General features: G+C 39.9%; 1 protein-coding gene across 1 annotated transcript in view; it reads left to right on the top strand.

Annotated features, from left to right (window-relative positions):
- The window catches only part of mrtfab (myocardin related transcription factor Ab), a 56,333-nt gene that overhangs the window by 19,407 nt on the left and 17,401 nt on the right, over nucleotides 1-19,525 (top strand). The window contains exon 4 of the mRNA XM_042508285.1: nucleotides 15,151-15,216. Within this exon, the coding sequence (XP_042364219.1) occupies nucleotides 15,151-15,216 (66 nt within the window). The remainder of the gene's footprint in view (nucleotides 1-15,150; nucleotides 15,217-19,525) is intronic.

The raw sequence follows: 19,525 nt of genomic DNA, 5'->3' as shown, positions 1-19,525 counted from the left end.
CATTACTCAGCTTAGAGCGAATCTGGTGCTGCTCTTCTGAAACCAGTCCAGTCTCACTCCCAGTGCTCTCACATATATAGCATAGGAGCCCGCCTTGCCAGTTCAAACTGACCTATCAGTTTAGCACAGCAGGAAAGAGGGTTGACAAGATTATCCACAAATACAGATTATCTTTCTTAGCTTGCTCATACAACAATACTCAGTTTTTCTGTACAATGAGGGATTATTATGGGTGTTACAGGTAAAATGACTTTGCATTTTACCTCCAACTTAAGTGATAGATACTCTTGTAAAGACTTCAGCTTGTTTACAACCTATCTGATTGTGCTTATTGCCACACTGAACCTTTTTTTTTTTTGCAAACTACTGTGGTGAGTACCATGTTGTTATAGCTGTTAGAACTGATAAGATAGGACCTTTAAACTATAGTTTTTATTTAATAAAAATCTAAATCTCTAGACCCTGGGCCTCTAATAATTCAGTATTCGAGTACTGAATAATCAAGTACTCCTTCCAATTTGTTTTTGCACTCTTGCATTGTGCAATTTCCCCACCATTCATTTTCCCTACACATACTACAACTCTTTCCTTCTTTTTCTTTGAAGCAGCAGGATATGGTAGGTCATTCTTTGTTAGCTGTGACAGCTTAAAAGAGAATAAAACACTCCCCTTATAAACCAAACTGAAGTGCAGCATCGGGTCAGCTAGGGATTATACTTCCAATATCCCAGAATTACTTGTACAATTGCTTCATCTGCAAACAAATGTGGAATTGGCTTACGAGCTCCTGGCGGTGAGTTTACCTCTTCTAGTACAAGCACAGTGAGTATGGTACAGAAAGTGAGTTAAGTGCAGGCTCACTGTAGCACCATTTACATTCAGATTTTGTAGCAGATTCCACCCTCTCTCTTTATAATTACACACATGGCTGCCATGTTTCAGTCAGTGTGAGTGCCTTGGTTCAGATATCAACAACTAGATTCCTCAGGCTGTGTCTCTGTGCAGTTCAGTGGAATCAACACTGAGAAATCCTGGGCCTGATGTCAGTGTTGAGTCAGAGCCAAATGCAAACAGTGCTGGTAAATTCCACATCAGAGCCGATGGGGGTGGGACCAGGAAGTAAAGGAAAAAACACCTTCTGTTTTCCCTGCTGGAATGTTAATGGCTGGTCTGACCTGTGGTAGACTGGTGCATGGTCTGGGTGGTTTTCCCAGGAAGCTAGGTTTTGTTTGGTGTGTGCTTTAACCATCTTTCATGTTGGTAAATTTGGTTGTTACTTGATGGTCCAAAAACCAGGAAAATACAAATACAAGCAAATTATGCCAAACTCCATGTATCAATGCTAAAATGAGCACCATGACTTCATAAACCAGGCATAGTCTTTAGTTAAAAGTTTTCTCGTTTAGATAAGGAAATATCTCATCAAAGAGCAAGTACAAGGATCCATTTCTAAATATATTTCTGTAATTTACATTGTGACCATAGGCAATGGGTTAATGCACCTATTTCAGTTTTACTTTTGTGACATGGAGGGGAAAGTGAGGGATAAAAAGAATTCCTAAAATCTGGAAATATCTTTGTATAATTCTTAATTGGATTGTCTTTGTTTGAGTACAGTTAAATATCTTTTTGGTGTTATTCCAAATGACCTCCTAATTCTCTTCATCAATAGTCATCAATAACAGCTCCTTTTCCCATACGCCTTTAAACCTTTGTGCATTAGTAGGACACATATCCTTCATTACATAATTAAGCAAACTAAGAGACACTTTTTACTGGTCGTTGAGACAGCATTTTCTCAATAACTGATATCTCAGGGTGATCTATAAGAGCCATACTTATAGAAGTATAATGCCTTAGGAAATTATAAAAAAAATATTTTGGGAGCTAATATTTCTCATGAATCATCCAAATGACTATTTGTCAGTAATTTAATAAAGGACACACGTGTTACTGTACCAGCACCATTCTGCCTCAGCCCTGCATAAACAGGACGTAAAGAGGAGAAATAGATTGAGATCTTACTGAAACTGGATAGTGACAACACAATGCATGTTTTTAATTTTCGGTTATCTATGCTAAGGGAAGGAAGTATGACAAATGCCATGGAGGCGGCAAGAGATAATCGGACATTCACTGAAGTCCAATATTGACCTGGATTGACTTTCAGAACAAGTTATGACTTCATTTCAGTTCAGTCAAACAGTTTATTCCTGAGAATTTTCCCTCTGGGCATATCTTGTGGTTCTGCTGAATAAGGCTTGCCTGGTCTTGTATGTTAGTGATGGATGGGGGAGGTTTATGGAAACTACTAATTGTTATGGGCAGGTTAATGGAATGTGGTGGGGTAATTGTAATGGGCAGGTCCTGCTGAAGGACACTCTGTGCCAAGAGGATCATGATGTTCCACAACCAAAAATATTTAGGCTGGAGTCACTTCAGCCCCTAAACTTCAGCAATTTCTGAAGATGAGATAAAGCATTGTTTGCGGGTCGTGCTGTATTTTTACAGGTGGGGCTGATGTTTTTCAGATGCTGATTCAAGTAGTGGAGAAAATGTAATGATGTACTGCCCTGTACACAGTTAAACTAAGAGTCAGGTCTTTTTCTAATAGTTGTAGTCTTTCCATTATTTCCTAAATTATTTTTGTACTTTGCTAATTGAGGAAATGACACGTGGAGCCAGTACAGACACATTTGGACCTAAACTCAGTGATGGTTTCTCTTGTAACTCTACTGTCTTGTCTTCAGCTTTTTATCTAGGACTAGGGTAGATAGCATGTTTCAGTTCCTTTTTTTTTTGCATTTTTATTTGCCTGATGCCTGTATAAATAGAATTGGACTTTAATAGGTTTCTTCTAAAAAAACAGTAAAAGGAAAGAATCAAACATGGTACCAAAATTCAGCTTGATTAGATGCCATTTTTACAAGAAAAAAAAAACAACAGTGTTTTAGTTGTTTATGCCCCTGGTGGTCCAGGTTATAATGACCGACTGGAAGCTGTGGGGGAGTTTTCCTTTCATTTACACATCCACAGGAAGTCTTTGAGTCACTATTTTCTGCAAGACCTTCACACTGTAGTTATATCCTGCCTGCTAGTCCAAAAAGCAGTGTTTTCTTTTTGTTTAATTCCAAGAAATGTTTTTCAGTGACGGATAAAGAAAGACTCCGATAAGGATGTCCAAGGCCAAATGGCCTCGCTGGAATGTTCCCGCAGCCAGAGCTATGATGGCTGATTTCTCTTACTAAAGGTCAACATCACCGACCAGTTTAATGGTTGTGACTAGAATACTGTACACAAAGAGCATGCAAAAAACATAATAAAGTAGTGGTATATATTTTAAACATTGGCAACCGTCCTGGGAGTCAGGCCTGTTGTACTTAATACTTCAAATGTTTTGTGCCGTTTTTAGCCATGCTAGCAGCTCCAGGAATAGCAATGTTGATCAGTTGGGTCACCATTTTGATTCAGGCTGAAATACTTAAACACTGTTTAAGTGATTTGCCATGAAAGCCAAGATGATGAATACATGCGCTAAGCATTTTGCTCAGAGCTCTCTGCATCTGCATGCAGCCTCAAAGAGCTTCTAGAATGGCTGTAGGCTCTTAAACCGTGTTTCTACCAACAACTTTCGGTGCAGTACCTTTAGAACCAAAAGTAACCCATACAAAGATATATCTAGACCTTGGATCTGTTAAGCATTTCCACCATAGGCATTACTTTTAAATGTAGGTTAGGTTGTTGTCACTCACTACTCTGTCCAGCTTTGCTGTACTTCCTTTACACTAGTGATGCGCCTCATCTATCAACCACAGAACTGTGTTGCATGCCAACATTTTCAGAACAAAAAAGAGCAGGCTTTAGTGAGAGTCTGTCTCCAAAAGTAGCCAAATTTGTGCATTTAGCAGTGGTGTAGCATTGCCAGAGAGCACCAGAACAACACTTCGCCACATTTATTTCTCCAAGTAAGGAAAATGAATAATCGCAGTTCACATCATCTGAAATTTAGAAACATTTTTTTGAATGCTTAAAGATCCAATCATCACTAAAGCGTATGTCATCCTAGAGACAGTAAACAAGTGTAATGGTCAGAGTTGTCATTTTGAAATTTAAGATGCATTGGTGAATGTATGTAGTCAAGTAATGCACTGAGTAACCTGTTGGGAATTATTCCACCTTAAAAGATGCTGGTAGCTGCCAACAGTAGCCTTTGAATAGCAGGCTGAATTAAACTACATTTTTTTCAGTCTGTAGCTGCTATGTAAAACTTGCTGCTACATATATAAACATTGGTTCCATAACCTTCAAAATCAGTCACAACTCGCCCCAGATGCTCTCTGTTGACCAGTCAATGGATTGCAGTGTTTTCAGCTGCACCTTTAAAGAATCGGATCACTGTGTTAGGTACCCCACCAGAGGCGTCACAAAAAGTAAAGTAAGTATGGAACGGTTCTGTTGGTACCATCCACAATTTAATACAATTAAAATGTAAAAATAACCATTCTAATGTATACCAAACTGAACCTGAAGACTGCTTGACGGACACGAGGCTAAGCTACATCCATAGTTACTAGTTGTTTTGTACCGCATCTCTGCTTGATACTAATTCAGCTGTATGTAAGTCATGGGAAAAAGGATAACTCTACCTCCCACACAGTGTGACCACCAAACCCTAAAACCATAAAAACTCTGCTCTGCAAACTGCTCCTTTTACCCTTTTGGTCAAGGTGACAATGACAATAATCAAACAGAATTTATATGTTACTGTTAAGCTGTAAATTATCGTCCTATCGTTATGTTTATTGTGCCATCAGAATCGCCTTGTGTTTTGTTATGTCCTAAACACGGATTGAAAACCAGAGTTGAAAAACGCAAGAAAGTGAAAATGAGAACGTTTTTAGGATTTTGTGCCATGAAGATGAAAATAAGCTGACATGTTTGGCTTGCTGTGTGTCAGTCAATGATGTGTGTGTCGCTGAGATTGGCTCAACCCACGTGGCGACATCCTAATCCCTGTGTGTGTGTTATCATCTCTGTGTTTCCTGCCCAGACTGTGAATCATAGCAGCAGGTGGACTTTAATCACACACTCATAACAGACAGTTATTGTGGGTCCCAGTCACCGTTTGTTCAAGGTGTCGTCGTCTGTGTTCTCAGGTGCAACATGGTCGTGTGTGTGTCACCTGTGTGACAGAGGTGCGCTGTACTGGTCTGCCACGATGTCACAGGGTTTCTCACAGAATTAGAGTATATGTGTGGGGGTAGTTGCAAACTTTTTACAAAATATCTTTATCATTCTGTGTGCCCTGTATAAATCAGATGCTTTTGCGGATCTGTGAATGCAGCGCAAGCACAACTCATCATGAGTTTTTTCTTCTCTCAACAGGAATCATAATATTCCAAGATTAAACTCTGACGTTTAAATTTACAACTTTATTCTCAAAATCCAAATTTTCCTTTTCTTTAACATGGCCCGCACTTTCGTAGTATTTAAGTTGTAGAAGTGGGAAAATTAATGAAACTAAATAATACATACTTGAACTATATTCATATATATATATATATATATATATTTTTTTTCCTTCAAATTTAGCTATTGTAACATTGGCCTTAAGATTAATTTTGAATCGCATGAAAATGTCTTTAAAAGCCTTAAAATTCACTTATGTCAAGCTTTAGGGAACTCTGATAAATATTCCAACAGTGCTCCTAATGAGCAGTCATGTTCCAAAAACATAAAATTAATTCGTGGCAGCTAATGATTTAATTGTGGCAGTTAGCCACAAATAAATGAATGTGTGGGAAACCCTGTATGACACGGTGCGCTGAGTTTTCATATTTGATATTTATACTCAGGCTGTGCTGTATGTAAAGTGAAATGAAAGGTATGAGAGCAATATATCTCCCTTTGCCTCATGAAACATTGATTCAGTCTAGGCGAAATGCATCTTAAAAGTTTGTGTATTTGCAGGCGGTGATGTGTGTGCCTCAGAGTAACCTTACCCTGCGAGTGCACAGGTGATACCAAGCTGAATATAGCCCCCTGACGGCCAGCTGCCCTTGCTATTTAAAACAGTGGTGGGGGGGGTGGTTTGCGGCCAGGGACGGGGTTTACCATCAGCATTCTGTGGGAGCCACAGGCAGTTTGGTGGTGGGACCAAAAAAATCTGAGTTATGGCAGGATTAGGATGCATCGGCTTTGATTCTGTGGTCCAGTAAGACTCCAAAAATATTTCAGAGTCCCTGTCAGAGTGAGACACCTTTCCTCAAGGGCAGAGTCTTCAAAAAACCATTTCAGAATTGCAGTGGTGATTTGGTATCAATCAATTAGTCTGAAAGTCAGTGTGACTCATCTCAATATCAGGTTTACTGGAGAATCTTTTACAAAGGTCGATAATTTCAGATTAGGTCATCACTGACAGCAGTTACTGGATCTTGTCCAGTAAACATTGTTCATAGATTAACCCTTTAAAACCTGGGTAAGTTATTTTGATTTCTTTTTAGAAATGTGGAAAGAAGGAAATGAGCAGCTTAAGAAGATTTGAACTCAAAATTAACGATAAATTAATAAAGAGTGCAAGAAAATGACCTGAATATAAACAAGTATAAGTATTTTGAAGGCAAACTACAAACAAAAAAAGAAATTACCTTAAATAAATAATAAAAATGCCTAAAAATATTTTTCTTTTAAAATCTGTGAAATATATTTTTAGATACTATATATAACCATGACAATTGTAGATATATTTCACTGGAAATATTTCCCTATGATTTAAAAAAAAAAAAATATATATATATATATATATATATATATATATATATATATATATATATATATACTAATTTCTTGCAATTTGCAGGAAATTTCTTTTTCAAAAGAAATCAAAGCAATTTGCTCAGAATTCAACGGTACAATGACTTGTGAAAAATGTCTGATTTCAGCACAAGAAAAGTGATATTGGTCCAGGTTTCAAAGGGTTAACTGAGTCAACATTTATTAAGCCAATTTAGTCTTGAAAGTGTTCAGGAACAGATTGTCTCATCCATAGTGTCTTTCTGCGTTTGACAGAGACAAGTTTGCGTGCCCCCCTCAGCCTGTAACAGTGAATGAATGGCAACAGCTGAGCAGGAGAACTTTATCGGCAGTGCTCCCTGCTTGTGTGTGTATGTATGTGTGTGTGTGTGTGTGTGTGTGTGTGTGAGAGCGAGAGAGAGAGCTGGCTAGAGAGATTCAGGAGGAGCTGCAACCAGAGCAGTCTCTCTGGACACTCTCCCTGTCGAGCTCACTCACTGCTGTCCTCTCTTCCTCCGCCGCTGGCCTCTTTTCAGTTTCCTCCCCTCCGCTCGCTTGTTCTTTTCATCCGCGACTCGCCCTGTGGATTTCTTTCCCCCCTCCGTCTCTCTGGGAAGAGCAAAGCGCCGTCGTGACTCGCCGGCTGCCACTGCAAGGGAAGGAGAGAGCAGGAGGAAGACGGGAAAGAGAGAGAAAGACAGACCAATCGATCACTGTGATACAGAAGAGAGAGGCACTAGGAGAGGAAGTAGCAGTGTTTTTCTTCCACATTTTTGTCCAAAAGGAGATTTTCTTTGACTTGTATGGGGCTCTTCTGAAGCACGTCCTTTCCTTGGAGAGAGAGGACAGCTATTTGAGGGGACAGCTGGTGCAGTTTTGACACATCAAGGACTCTTCTATCCTCCCCCCTTTAGCCAAAACAGCCAACATTTGGGTCTCGGGAGGAGGACCGGTTTTGAATAACAAGTTCAATGTTTACCAAATAATTGATCTCCATTCTGAATGATAATGCTGGACACCAACCATTGCCTGTCCTTCGAGCCCTCCCCCCCGGGCTCCCCTCCAATGGGAGAAGACATGGAGAAGACGGGACTGACATTGGATCATGACAGACTTGTCTATCACAGCCTGAAAGAAGGTGGGCGATCCGGAGCACCTGATATGATTTATGTTTATGTGACTCAGTCCGCAGGTTCATATCAGTACTTTATGGCTTCACATAAATAGTTAACGGGGCTTTTCTAAAGATAAGTGATTTGGTTGACTGCCTGCTCAGGAAGGAAATAGAAGTAGTTATCTGTTCGGTTTGATAAGCCTGTTCCATGGAGCTGACTTGGCCACTAAGTGAAATAAAGGAAGTGTGGGCGACCACAGGTGTGAATAACTGAGCCTGTGATGTTAGAGTCACATTGCATCTCCTTCGTCATAAAAAGAAAAGCCCATTTTTATTTTATTTTGAAGCCTTCATTGTACACCCATGTTAACTTGCTAGCAATCTTCCTTTGCTGCCATGTTCCTGCGTTTCTTGGCACATTAGTGCCACCTGTAGATTATCAAGAACATGTATGCAACATGCATGTTTGCATACATGCAAGACAGCAAACAAAACGTAAAAAAAACTTTGCTCAAAAGCATAGTTGTCAAAAACTCCACAGGGTTCCTTTCGTAGATAAAGAGGAGTAATAGCATCCTGGGCAGAGAAATAAGTCACACTCCCTCTGTGTATGTTGTAACATGAGCTTCTTGGTTGTTTGTTGTGGGAAGCCAGTCTGCATGAGATTTAAAAGCCAGCTGATAGCAGGTAGCAGCTAACTCATAGAAAAAGAACAGCAGCCGAAAATGTCCGCAAATTCTGAAAACAATGAGGTCCAGGAACTCCTTAACCTCTGAGCAGAGGACGAAATCAGCCGCCATCTAACAGGGATGCCAATGATAGTTATTGACTAGTTATGCCAGCATTAATGTTTAGAAAGCACTGCAACACGTATGTAATATGTCACACGAGTTGCCAATGCTGTTGTGTCAAACATCATACCTCTTTTGCTTCAGCGATGCTGGCATGCCATTTATAATTACACACAAGAGTTGCATGACCAGGTCTGTGTAAAGATGCAAAGGACGTGTAAAGAAAGGACTTTGTAGTGGCTCTATGGCTAGATCTCAGTGGAGAAAGGACTATAGCTCTGTCAGCACGGTTGCTAGTGTTAAGCGTCACTATGGATTTAGCACTGTTAGCTGTTAGCCACCAGCTTAGCAACCTCCACGTTGAGAACTGTGTGCATACAACTAATACATTCTGAGTTATTAAGTTATGATTCAACTGGAAGTACTGGCAACCATTTGATATTTATAAAATCTCTTTTTCAGCCAGATTGGAAGTTAATTCTTTTATGTTTTCAGTTTTTGTTGGAGTAGTGGTGTGTGTTTTGGCTGTATTAAATATGATGATGTGACACTTACTGCCACTGTACTTTTTTGGATTTAGATATGATTTGTACAAAATCTGAAGGAAAAGGAAAACAAAGACTGTCATAAGGACTTAAAAAAACATATTTCTCCACTGAAAGAGAAAACTCAAGCCAGCCAACAGTGACATAATATCAGATAATGGGGAAACAGCCTAATTTGGAATGGTTTAGTCTGTGCTGCAGGAAAATCAGCTTCAGTTTGTTTATAACCAACATTACAGGCATTACAAGCAGGGGTCAGAGTCACGGATGACTGAGTGCAGATGAAACAAAACATTCCTGTGAAGTTCAAATGACTGAAGACGGAGGAGAAAAGTGGGGGGAAATAAAAAGAGGTTGAAGGAATCTCTAATTCCATACTAACAGCTGACATGTTACAGTGTCACTGCATACCTGACAATACAGCTGTCAGATATCATTCCAGGTGCTTTTTGTTAACTGCTAACCTTTTCTAATCATGCATCATGTGTGGAGAAAGTGTGAGGGACAGGTACTGCATGAAGCCATCCGACTCGTCCGTCTTGAACTTTAAGATAATTAGTATTCACTGCGACCCCTCTTGTTGTCATCTGGCTTCCCGGTTCAGTGCGGCAGCGCGAAGGCAGTGGGAGTGATTCCAAGGTGTGAATGGCCTTAACCTTGTATTGTTCCTGCCCTCTGGCCTCTTTCCATTCTCACTGATGTGTGAAACTGTTGCTGTGGTCAGGCGCTGCCTCCGTCTCTCTGTTCAATCAAACCGCTGCTGCAGATGATGAGATCATCTGGGAGAACATGAACAGGATTTCTAAATAGAACATTTCCAACGCTGGTGCCAAGCGTAACATCAGCGCACAGCGAGACTCGTCCATTAGCTGTGGCAGCGTGATCACGCATGTTTCTGTGCCCACTATTTCACCTAGTGCGGGATTATTCTGCCCACATGTGTGTTGCTATTGTCGGCATGTGTAGGCTTAGCTGTGCCAAGCCCCAGGGGTCTTCGGGGACAGTGACGAACTCGGACATGTTTAAACAGATCTAATGACGAATGAGCGAAGCAGGATTAGCCTAGTTGGCCACCAAGAACTTGGCTCTACCTCACTGACCTCTTCCTTCTGTCTCTGCGACGCCTCTCTAACCTTAAACCTTGGGAGCCCTCTCTCCACGCTACTTTTATGTCATTATGGGGCTTGTGCAGAAGTTGACAGTTATATATGTGACTGACAGAATTCCTAAAACTGCATAAAATACTATTTCACTGTTCAAACTACTACCATGCAATTTTTTTCCGTGTTGTATTCTGTTGGTGTAGATGTAGCTGTACCTGATCTCTCTGTGTCTCTCCCTCTCTGTTCCTCAGCTCTAACATTTTATGAGTGTCGAGGCCAGTTTTGGCTGTGGCCTAGTATCCCAATAAAAACTGCCCTGCCTTCTCATCCTTTTCTTAAATTAACCAGACTGGCCCTCAAACCTGATTTAGATGAAGGCATTGTTCATTATCGTTTTTTCAAACAGAATCAGCGTCCCTGCTGACTGTGTTTACATGCATGAAAGTGGATTAATGTGAGAAAAAATATGTTGGGTCAGAAGATTCGAGATCATGTTTACATGCACTGCAGTAACCTGGTTAAATTAAAGCAGAAGTTTAATCAGGTTTCTCTTAATCCTCAATTAAACTCAATTAAGGAAGTCTGATTTGTTGTTTATGTAACATTTAAAGGTCCTGCATCTAGCATTCAAAGCAGTTATATAACAGAAAAACCACTATTTGCTATGTAAAGATATAGTGGCGTTATGGCATCCTGAGTACATAATGAAGTCATGCTACATCTAAAAGTGGATTTATATTTGTGCGTCAGCTTAAAAAACTGCCCAAACGCTTGTTGGCGGCAGTTGGGTTTAAGCTAAGTGCTGTAAGTTTGATTGATTAAAAAAAAAAACACCTAAAAAGGACAATAAACATGGCTTAATAGGAACAATTTCAAACAAAAATACATAGTTTAACTATCATAACTCAAGCTTATGTCATTTCATAAAATAAAGATCTGCATCGCCATGACATCTAGTTACATTTCTGGGGAGGTGCACATCAGATTACAGCGTAAGGTATGCATCTACACAGGGCCTACACTGTAGGTATGGCGTTGACTCAGTTCATAAGTATAATCATGCTTAAGCGTATTGTACGCTGAGCTTCTCGGTTTTTCGTTTTGGTAGACAGTCCTGCCACATGTGCATGTCAATGCATGTGACTCCCTGTGTGTGTATATCCCAAATCACTACACTGTGCACTGCATTCATAACAGTTATAGCTGATGGCAGTGATGGCATCATCATGGAAGCATAACATCTGACCCCCCCACCCAATGTCAGTACTATTAGCTCTTATCAGCACTGTCCATGCTGTTAGCACTGTTAGCTGCTAGCTGCCAGCTCTGTTAGCTCTATGTTGAGAACTGCATATGAATAATCCAGACTCTAAAGCATAATTATGCTCTGCATGTTGCGTTTGCTCCTTTAAGAAATCAGATTAATGCTGATAGATGACAACAGCTTGTTTTCTAACACCATGTAAACACTTTTCACTTAGACTTTTGACACCAACGCAGAGCCAACTTTGTGTTTATGATTCTAGTAGTAACAATTTTTCTGGCCTCCATATGTGTTTTGTGTGTTTTTCAGTCCCACACTTGTATGTTATTTGTAGAGAATTTACTTATTACTGCATTATCATATGACTTAGTTTCCCCACCTCAGCCTACAGTTTTAACACCACTGCAGCTCTTCCTACTCAGCACCTTCCCAAGCATGCATGGGGTGACTTCCGCATTTCATTTTTTCAACCACTGAGACAATTATAGCTGACACTTTATCATTTTTATATACCAAGCAATTCATTTGGTTTATAAACTGATGATAGCAACCATTACAAATCACTGTGGCAACTCTAGTACACAGCAAATGCAAGGCCTTCCAGCTCACTTACTGCCAGAGACGAGGAATAAAGAGAGGAACGAGAAAGAGAGAAACAGTGCAGGGGGAGGATAAATAAGTTAACTGGAGTGTCCTCACTGTGTGAAAGAATATGAGGAGGGAGCACGGAGATGTGAGGCTGAGATAGAGGGAAAGTGTAAGATTCTCTTTCCCAGAATAAACCCCTTCCCTGGAAGTGGCAAGTGGCTTGGCTTCTTATCCTGTCAACCGTAGCATGGTCAGTGTCTGTGTGTGTGTCTGTGTGTCTGTGTCTGTCTGTCTGTCTGTGTGTGTGTGTGTGTGTGTGTGTGTGCGTGTGCAGGTTCAGGCAACACGTGAGGCTCCTAAGTGTTTGTTCGTGTGTTTGGCGCTGTGGGAATCTATACATGAACTTGCCTGGCTGTGTTTAGGTTTCCGTGTTTACGTCTCTGAATGTGAATTGACGTGTTATTGCTTCCAGAGGGGAGTCTCTGGTGCTCGCCTCGTCCCTCACGATGGAGAGCATGCATGGTGTAAATATAACAGAGGGGAGCTGGGATCGCCAGCGAGGATTTAGAGCCATCGAGTGACATTTTGGTTGCACAGGCTCTGACGTTAATTCTCGGGACTCGCAGTGTCTCTGGATTGTTTGTCATAACAGCAGCTACGCAGGATGGCTAACAGGCTAGCTGGCCTGCGAGGACCAATGATGTCACTTTGTTAGTGGGGAGGAACAGGTGCTGCATGTGTGGCAGACACAACCCCCGGCCCAGAAATACTCTGCAAGCCTCAGTGGCGTGTTACACTTTACACACATATGCACACACATATACCACTTTCACAGGGACAGCTGGTAAATATAAAAGTCTCAGCTGAGTGGAGCTGAATGCCAGTGAATATAGTATTTGATGTAAAAACATTCCATCATCTGATTTTATCAAGCTTAAAACCAACATGAACAGTAAGTGTGTGTCACATCTTGAGTTTTAAAATGGAAACAGGGTGTTGCCAAGAAGCACAGTGGAAGTATAGTGCAGTATCAGTTACTTATCGACCTCAGAAACCCCATCGCACCACTGCAGTGACCCTGTAGCTGTTCTGTACGTTCTCGTCTTGCTCAGTGTTTTTAGTTGGTTAGTTTTCTATGTGACTGACTGAAGGGTCACTTCCCCACATTCTCAGCATTGCAGCAAACCTGATGAAATACAATGCACTTGCATGATCCTGCAGTATTTAAAATACCTCATCTTGTTTTGATCTAACTAACCTCCTGATTTGTTTGTTTGTTTTGAAACCTTAAACAACAGTTTTCTTTTGCTTTGTTCAGATACTAAAGCCTTTCGCATACATTTTCATATACATTTAAACCTTTGAACTCTGAGAACATTGATTTGATTTCTTTTAAAAACATGGACAAAAAGACAATGAGCAACTTGGCAAGAGATGTCCCACAAATTGCAAGAAATGAGGAAAAGATGACATGAAAATGACCTAAAAAATTAGTTTTAAAAGTGAGACAATATTAATTTAAAAAAAATATGGAAAATGTCCAGAAAACTATATTTATGATTATTTTTATTGTAACTATTTGTGACGCTGTTTTGTTTCAAAATTCATATTTCTCCTCATACCATCTAGATTTCTTCAGTTTGCATGTAAATATGTCGCAGTGCAAAATATCAGCTGAACTCCTGACCTTTGAAATGACACCTCACATGAACCAATTGGAGCTAGGCTTTAATAGTCAGAGAGGGCCTATGTTGAAGAGGGTGCCTGTCAAACAGTCAGTAGCCGGAGATCGGCCATGTGGCTTATGGGTCTTGTAGTTAATGAAACTTCTGCCCTTAAGAAGAGTTTTTAGCTCTTTCTTCACACCACAGACCTATATGAATATACAGAAATGCTAAAACATGGCTACTTTTTTTTGTTTGTTTGTTTTACCCTCTTCAATTTTTTTATATTTTTGAAATGCGCCTGGACAGAACCTAATGACAAATGTAAAATGTTTATTTTCTGTGATATTGTTATCTACCTTGAATTTTGACTAGGTGAGGCTTCAGGCTATAGTCCTATTGTGTTTTCCAGCTAATACCTGCCACTTCTATTTCTCTGCAGCATATTCTTTCAAGAAAATGTTCAAGAGAACATTGAAATAAGGCAACAATTTTTGTTTTAGCTTTCAGTTTACTTTGGGTATGTTTTGAATTGGCATTTTAGGTGAATTTAGTTGTACTTAACAAGACCTTAAAGAGGATTTATTAACATTAAATTTTGAGGTCAGAACAAGCTTTCAGCGTGGGAGTTCATTTGTAAAATTAGTTAGATTTGAAAAGGTACCAAAATGAGAACGGCAGTGCAGAAAGGTCAAACGTGGTCCCACTCCTTTTGTCCAGTGCTGTGTTCCTTAAAACTCTGTTGTGCAGCCTCTGTGTTATGTAACCAAGTGCTTCCTGTTTTGAAATGACGGCGCAATCGGCCCATATGCACTTTTTTTTTCTCTCTAATTGCTGCCGGTCTTGTTTCAGTCCACATTTTACATCTAATTGTTCCTTTTCCTTCCTTTGCTGGGTCCTCTCATCTATTCTGCTGTGGTCGCTCTGTCCCTGTTAGTAACTCTTCTTATGATTGCAGTTTTTTTACACACTGTGCACACAGGAATAAAAAAAAAGTGCAGAAACAGGAAGTGTGTAGTACACTGCTCACGCCCTCCTTGTACCCGCCTCCTGGCTTCAAAAAAAGCTCAAAAGAAGGGGGAAACAGGAGAATGTACTGGGTGCCATATAGCTTCTTCATGTCAGTCTATGTGCGTCTGGCTGGTTATTTATGTAAACACAGCTGCTGATCGGGGGACATTAAGAGACAATAAGATCTCCATCGCTGCAGTTTTTGTCCTCACTGGCCGATACTGACTCTTCTCTCTTCTCCTCTTTCTCCCCCCCTCACCTCCTCTGTCTCCATGCAGTCCTCCAGCTCAAACTCCAGCAGAGACGTACGCGAGAAGAACTGGTTAGCCAAGGGATCATGCCACGTAAGTCTCTGCTTTAAGTCAAATGCACTCTATCCTATAATCTTCTGTTGTCCATGTGGTTAGTTTCATTTTAACGTACATACACATGGTATGCTGTTACACCTACAGTCATCTACAGGCATCCACATGCTACATGGTGATGTAGTTTTTACTGTCAAAGATCTTATGATGCTTAAGAGAAACTTATGCCGACACTACAGTAGCGTGTCTTCACCTTTGAGCCGAGGTCAAAGCGTTAACCCCTTCCCGATGCTACAGCTTGAGACTGTGTGTCAGACCCTGTCAGTGACTGATTTGGTTGCTACGTAATATTTAGCTATAGGTGTGTAGTCAATGGGTTAACAAGCTAAAAATCTGATTATCCTCACCAGCTGCACAGGATATGTTTGCATCTTTCTCTCTAACTATTCTGAAGGTTGTCTTTGCATGTAGTTTTTGGTTGAAAGTGTCAGTTCTTATCAGTATGATCATTCTGCATGTGTCACATTTGGTGGTGTCTGTGCACCACTTTGTGTTATCAAATAGGGCAGCTTCCTCTTCTTCTGTATCCACTTCCTGTTTCAGAGTTCCGCACATCACAAGAAGCAGACTTGTTTTGTTTTTTTTAATTTTTCTTTTTTTGTGTGTAGATTGTAGCTGTGGGCAGTTAGTGCCAGGCTTTTTCCAGGAAGGCTCTATGGAAAAATGAAACAAAACATATATATGATGGTTGATCCTCTGTGACCAATTGATTGTGGAGCAGAAATGAAAAGTAGGGATCTGACGATGTGACTGTAAGGCCCTGTTCAGACAGTGAAACAAGACTGGATGTTTTTTCTGAGTCTGATGAAGAGGAGAGGGGTTTTTTTGTTGCTATTGTCGAAAATGAAAATGCAGCCGTGAATGAAACTTTTTTTTTTTAATTTCTAGATCCCTTTACACTCAGTGCAGTGACTGATAAAACCGTGCTGCGTGGACTAATCGACTATTTGTTGTATTCTACTACTACGGGTGTGAACCACCAGTTTCGTCATAATACAGTATTTTATCGATTCTTTAGGCAATGATACGATATCTGATGGTATCACAAAGTCTGCCACAATATTATTTTGATTTTGATTTAATTCAAGAGCCTGCAATGGATATGAGACGATATCATTTTAACTTTGAATGCAATCTGTTACAGAAGTCACCAACCCTGTCTTTTTTTGGTTTTAACCATAAAAAATGAAAAACAAAACATAAGTTATATTAATAATTGTGATAGGTTAATTGCAGTAAAGTTTACTTGAAGTTGGCATCACTAACACATAAACAGCACATAGGATAAGTTACCCTCCTGAATAAAATGTTTTCATGATCTTATTCCTTAAGGGCCAATTGGCGTGAAGCCCTTAAGACAAACTCCACCCAACAGTCATAAAATGTGGATTAAAAACATTTAACAGAAGTATAAAATTTAACTCAATAATGAATGTCAAGGTTTACAGGAAAAAAAACTATTTTGCTAGTAGCCCATTATTAGCTTAAGCGCCTTTACATTGGATGAATTAGCCTAGTGGCTAGCAGTGTTCCTCTTCTCACAGCTTAACTATTTACATGTATCATTAATACTTTTCCTTACTCACCACTGTTTTAAGCCACTTTGTCTCCAAACAGAACAGCATGGTTGAATTTCTACCTTCATGCACATTTTTTCAGCCAAGCATTGTTGTAACAAAGCAGTTGATGTTGCTGTGGAGAGAAGTTAGCGGAGTGAGATGCCGTCTAGGCAGGTAGATTGTCGTTTATCTAATAAAAGCATTGTCAACATATAATATGCACTTTGTTTATTGTCCCCTATTTTGTCAGAAATTCAAAATATGTCCACATTGCTTATTTATTCCTGAGCAAATAATTGTCTCATCATTGTCTTTTTTTGGCTGCTTGACATTATCTGCCTGCTGCTGTTTGATGGTCATACAGAATTTCAAAATTAAGGCATATCCTAAAGATGATATGGATTGATATTTCCACTTGGCATCCATCAAGTTGCATCGATCATTGAATTGATATATTGATCTAGATGGATTGTTACACCATTAACTGCTTCTGCTGTTGGTTAGTGTTAATGTAACCCTGGATGAATTAGTGGACATATCAGTCCATTAAAATGCACTTACATTGATTAACCTGGCTCAGTTTGCAGTAAAGGCTTGGGTTAGGTACGAAAGAAGGCCCTGCAGTAGACACTCAGACCAGGTACAGTTTTTAGCGTGCAGAAGGCAGATTTAGTAGTTACAGTAAATCTGTCTGTTTCCTTCTTATGCAACAGGCCTCAGGACAGACCAGCATTTACCGGTGGAATATTTCGCTCTTAAGCTCCTCTTCTGTGGAGATGCAAAAAGACAAAACACACAAGGAGGGAGGAAGAGAAAGAACGGGTTTATAAGAGATTCAGCAAAGATTGTGTTTGCTTTCAAGTGGATGTTTTCCTCGAACATAGAATTTTACAAAGAGACATAATTTTGACTGTTGCCAGGAGACACAGCAAGGTAGAGCAAAGGCTGCTCAGTTGTCAAGGCCCCTGTTGAATTTTAGGACAGTGAAGATTGTATTAACTGCTACAAAGCAAGGAGGGAGCATCAATTATCGACCTTTAGTAGAACCGCATCATAGTAATATTTCCTAATGTTGGTCTGTATAGGACTTAGAGACCGTTATTGGCTGAAATGGTATATAATGATCATAACTATGTTTCCTTGAGTTAATAATCACCTGAAAATAAGAATTGATGTGTTTTTGGTAACTTAAAATGTGCAGTATATGTCTGCTTACATAGCAGGCCTTTTGCATAGAGTTTGCCATGTTTCTACCAGGGCTGTACCCGACTCAGAATCATGCCGGTCGAATCAGATTCGGCAGTTCAAAACAAACATTTTGTAGTTTGTTCTGTTTACCATACAAAATTTTCATTCATGTTGTATAGTAAACAAGCTAACGATGCACATTTTCAATAGATTGAAAATGTGCAAAAACATTTTTTTGCCGAAACTAGTCATCAAACAAAAGCCAGATACTTAATCGTATTAACTTGCTGAGCTGTAAATTCACCACTTCTCCGCCTTTTCTGTGCTGTTTCGTTCTCCTGTGCCACTGCCAGCATGTCTGCACTGCTTGTACCAAAGAGTTGCACAGAAATCAAGAGTGCTCACTATGCAGCAAATTCTGGGGACCAAAATGTCCCCAGAAGTAAACTGCACAGCACACTGACAAGCAAAAAGACAAAAAACAAAACGACAGCTCAACTCTGAAGCAATCTCAGTGAACTGAGGGGTCTGCAAATGATTATTCAAATCTTCGACATTCAAGGGGCAGCCCTAGTTTTTACAGTAGCCCAGAAAGGACAAATCAAATTATACCTTGTGTCGGCTTCTGCAGTTCTCCTCCCTGCTTGGCACATATTGGAAGTTTCAGTTCTGCAACCTTACTGCTAGCTTCCACTAAATCCTCCACACTGGACCTTTAATAAAGTAATGTGCCTTCGACCACGAGGCCCAGCTGTGGAGGAGACAGTGAGTGGTATCACATCTTCACACCAGCTTCTGCAGCTGTAGGTGGTGTGAATAAGTAACCTTTCAATGCTCACTCTGTTAGTAACACCCGTCTGGCTGTTCTTGAAAAAGGCTTGACTTGACTTCACTCCTATTACAGTGGTGCTCCTAAGATGCTTTTGTTGCACTGTCAGGCTGTCAGGTCCTTGAAGTGCTTGAATTTAAGTGGAAAAATTTAAGTTCACTGATGTCATAATGTCGCAAAAAGGTTGTAATTAAAACTTAAATCACAACTGGCGTCATTTTGCTGTGCTGCACATAAAGATTATTTTCATTCTACATCATTTTGACTCTTTTTTTGTAATGAGTTGACAGTTTTGTCTGATATCAGTCAGGGGCTTCTCCTTTATCTCTTTGGCGGTGTGCAGGCTGTCAGACAGGCAGAAGGTCATGGTTCACAGAGTTCAGCTGTAGTGAGTTTCTATGGTTATGGCGACGCTCTCACTCAGAAACTTTCTCTGGATTGAAACTATTTTGTTGCATTTTGTTGTTTTTTTTACAGTCATGTATAAAAAAGTGCAATTAGTAACTCTTTACTGAAAAGAGAGACAACTTTCACATCATTTATGAAAATTATATTTGAAAATTAATCAATTTCTGCAAGTTAAGTTCTTGAAAATGGAAAAAGCACATGAAAATCCTTTCATTTTGTAACGTCTGTATGAAGCCTTCAACTTTTTAATTGTTAAGAAATTACAAAAAGGGATTCGTTAGCAGTTCAATGAAAAATATGAGTA

Source organism: Plectropomus leopardus, chromosome 19, assembly GCF_008729295.1.
Source record: "Plectropomus leopardus isolate mb chromosome 19, YSFRI_Pleo_2.0, whole genome shotgun sequence".
In the NCBI taxonomy this organism is placed as follows: Eukaryota; Metazoa; Chordata; class Actinopteri; order Perciformes; family Serranidae; genus Plectropomus; species Plectropomus leopardus.
This window is presented reverse-complemented; position numbering and strand designations above follow the sequence as displayed.